General features: G+C 43.9%; 1 protein-coding gene across 1 annotated transcript; it reads right to left on the minus strand.

Moving 5' to 3' along the window:
• Positions 1–350: 350 nt before the first annotated feature.
• Positions 351–2658, minus strand: LOC112172771 (thaumatin-like protein 1). Its single transcript, XM_024310247.2, has 3 exons — positions 2355–2658; positions 1508–2177; positions 351–1014 (listed from the first exon to the last, which is right to left on the minus strand). The coding sequence occupies exons 1-3, from the start codon at positions 2401–2403 to the stop codon at positions 723–725; spliced, it is 1011 nt and encodes a 336-aa protein (XP_024166015.1). The 5' UTR covers positions 2404–2658; the 3' UTR covers positions 351–722.
• Positions 2659–3111: the final 453 nt, after the last annotated feature.

Consider the following 3111-nt stretch of genomic DNA (forward strand, 5'->3'; position numbering starts at 1 on the left):
CCCATGGGAAAGACAAATGAATTATTTTCCTTTCCATGAACCAAACGAGACCTTTAGAACATTTGGAGAGACTCTTTTAAAATCATTACTTGATCTAATCAATGCATTAAGGCGAGTAATGAGCTCGACATAAACTAGAACATCCTCCATTTTGAAGCATCGTGCACACTTTCACAAGCGGGTTTAACTAATGCATTACATTTAGTTTGGGAATACATATTCAAAGTTTACTCGAGCTTTTATCAAGGAAGTTTAGCATAAATCCAAGAAACACGAAGCATGGAACTTGAAATATGAATTTTTGGTTGCAGACACAGCAGAGCTAACATAAACTTGAAATACCCGCAAAGTGATCTAAAGCCACCATTTTACTTGCACATTCACATTACAAACTCCCTTTTAGGAGAAAAATCCAAAATCCACATGTTGCTTCTTTTTTGATTAATCAAGAATCAAACAGAGAAACAAAACCTAAAAAGCAACAGATCCCTAAAAAAGCTTGAGTGGGAAAGAAAAAGTGACCTACTATTCCCATAAAATACTACAATGATCTATGTTACAATGATATCTAGAGGGAATCTTGAAGGATGTGGTTTACAATCTTGATGAAATGTTCAGCTTTTCTACCAAAGCTAGGCAAAACTCCAGTGACCACTAAAGCACTGCAAATCTCTCTGAAGGGTTCAGATTTAAGAGCAAAAGCCAGAGAGAGAGTTAGGGGGCTACAAGAAAAGATAGGACAAGATAAAAAATAAAGTTGATAGAGTCATTAGGGTTGAGGGACACAATGCCCTTGGTGAGTCTCCCATGGCTAAACCAGCTAACCATGACCCATCTGTCAGCATTGCCTCACCAGATCCAGAACCTCCTGACCCAGTAACCGGAACCGACCCAGTACCCGGAACCGATCCTGCAGTCGAACCCGAATAAGTGAACCCCGGGTCTGCCCCAGCAACCCCATCTTGTGAAGTTGCTCCTCCTGTCATTGGTGTTGAATCTCTAGAAGATTTCTGACTGCAAAACACATGATCATTTATTAGCAAAGAACATGAACCGCATGTTGAAATGTTAAGAAAACTATAAACCACATGATCAATTATTGGGAACCAAATAATTGTTAATCAGCTACTTTGGAGTGACAGTTGAGAATGATAATCATAAAACTATTTTCACATGGAAACCAACCCAACAATCCTGAATAGAAAACCCTAATATACTAAACAAAACAATAAGGAATTCCATCCACCACTAAAAAGAGAATCTTTGGCAGGATGGCATTGGCAATTTGCCACTAAATCACCAAGAACAAACAGAAAAAGATAGATTAACAAACAATCTGCTTTTTAGAGAATATTAATTAGCCTAATTTGACAAGTTTTGAGTATAAAAATCTAAATATACCTTCAAAGATTCAATCTTTGAATACTAAAAACTAAGCACAAAGATAAAAGCTTGTGAAACAATAAAGCAAATGAACCATAAAATCAAAGCTTCAAGCTTTAATTACCTTGGAGATGAAGGGCAAAACGTCACCGTATAATCAGCTCCGGTGCACGTAAACGTACTCGTAGCGTCGTCGTACGCGTAGCTGTACGACTTGGGACAAGCAGCCTTAAACATCTCGGAGTAAACCGACGGCCGACAAGTCGAGGGTGAGCCATACGCGCCGCTACAGCAGTACTCGGGGCTCCCAAACGCCTCACACGCGCTCTTGCACGCGCTCCCATCCTCGCTCCTCAGCTCAGTCGGGCACTGCAGGTTCAGATCCGTGGAGCACCCGGTGGAAGCGCACTGACCCGACCCGCCAGTCCCTTCCACGAAAACGGGCAAGTTGTACCCGTCGACGAGGCTGACGTCATAGAAGTCCTGGCCGCCGGTGCCGAGAGTGAACTCGGCTAGAGTGGCCGGCGGGGCGGCTCCGGCGCCGTTGCATTCCACAGTGCCGGAGCCGCAGTCTCCGGTTTGGCATGACCCGGAACCGGATCCGTCGAAAGTGCAGCCGGTTCGGCCCCAGAAACGGCCGGACCAGCCGGTCGGGGCTTGGAATGTTCGGGCAGTTTGTCTTGGGAGCTCGAATCCTGTGCTGTCGAGCCTAGGACTGTTTGCATTTGCGAGAATCCCGGGCCAAACTGTGTAGTCACATCTGTTGACGAAGGTGAATGTAGCACCGGAAACGCCTGCAACACACATAAAGTGGTTAGTGCAAAACATTGAGAGAAATGAGAGAGTTTGTGAGAGACCCGGAAGAGTTAAACAGAAACCCATGAAGAAATGCGAGTTTTGAGAGAGACCCAGTTGGAGTGACTGTAAAGCCTTGAAGCAGAGTGAGAGTGAAAGATTGAAGCTTTACTTACCTTTGGAGGTGACCAGTATGAGAAGGAAGCTGAGAATTAAGTTGTCCATTTTTGTGTTGGAGCAGAATGGGGTTTTGGGGTAGAATAATGCAGAAGGGTTTATGGGAAAATAGAGGAAGATGGAGCAGTGAGGAATGGCGAATGGGGACTTGGGGAGGAACAGAGGAAGTGGCCGGTTTTGGGGTTGTGAGAGGTAAAACGACAATTTTGATTCTTGGGGATAGAGTGAGTGAGAGAGAGAGACTGAGCATGAGAGATAGAAAGCAACAAGTATAAAATAATAGAGCTCTCTAGCTGCTCCTGTCAGTCCCTCTCGATTATGCTGTTTCCCTATGTGGGGAAAGAAACTATAGCCTAGCAGAGACTGAAATAATTGCGTTGCAAAAGAAAATAAAAAAAAGAAAATAAAAATTAATTCCGTTGCAAGTCGTATAATTATGCCTTGCTAGTTGCTTCCGCCCTCCATCGTCTACTAATCTTGGCATTCTATAAGAAATTTTATGGACGGGACAGAATTCAAATAACTGACGTATACTTGTATTAGTAAGAATGAACGACTGAATTATAAGATTAACAAGGTTTCTAAGAGAGAGCAAGAGAAAACTTTAAGGTCGGTGACGCGGCTGATTTAGACCAAGAGATCACTTCTCGTCCGGCGGCGACCTAAGCATCTAGGTTGGCCTTTGGCCTCGCCTACGCCATGCGGTCTACTGCCGAACGGGGATGAATGGCTAGCGTTCGAAGAGCTTCTATGAGG

The sequence above is a fragment of the Rosa chinensis genome, chromosome 6 (genome assembly GCF_002994745.2).
Source record: "Rosa chinensis cultivar Old Blush chromosome 6, RchiOBHm-V2, whole genome shotgun sequence".
In the NCBI taxonomy this organism is placed as follows: domain Eukaryota; kingdom Viridiplantae; phylum Streptophyta; class Magnoliopsida; order Rosales; family Rosaceae; genus Rosa; species Rosa chinensis.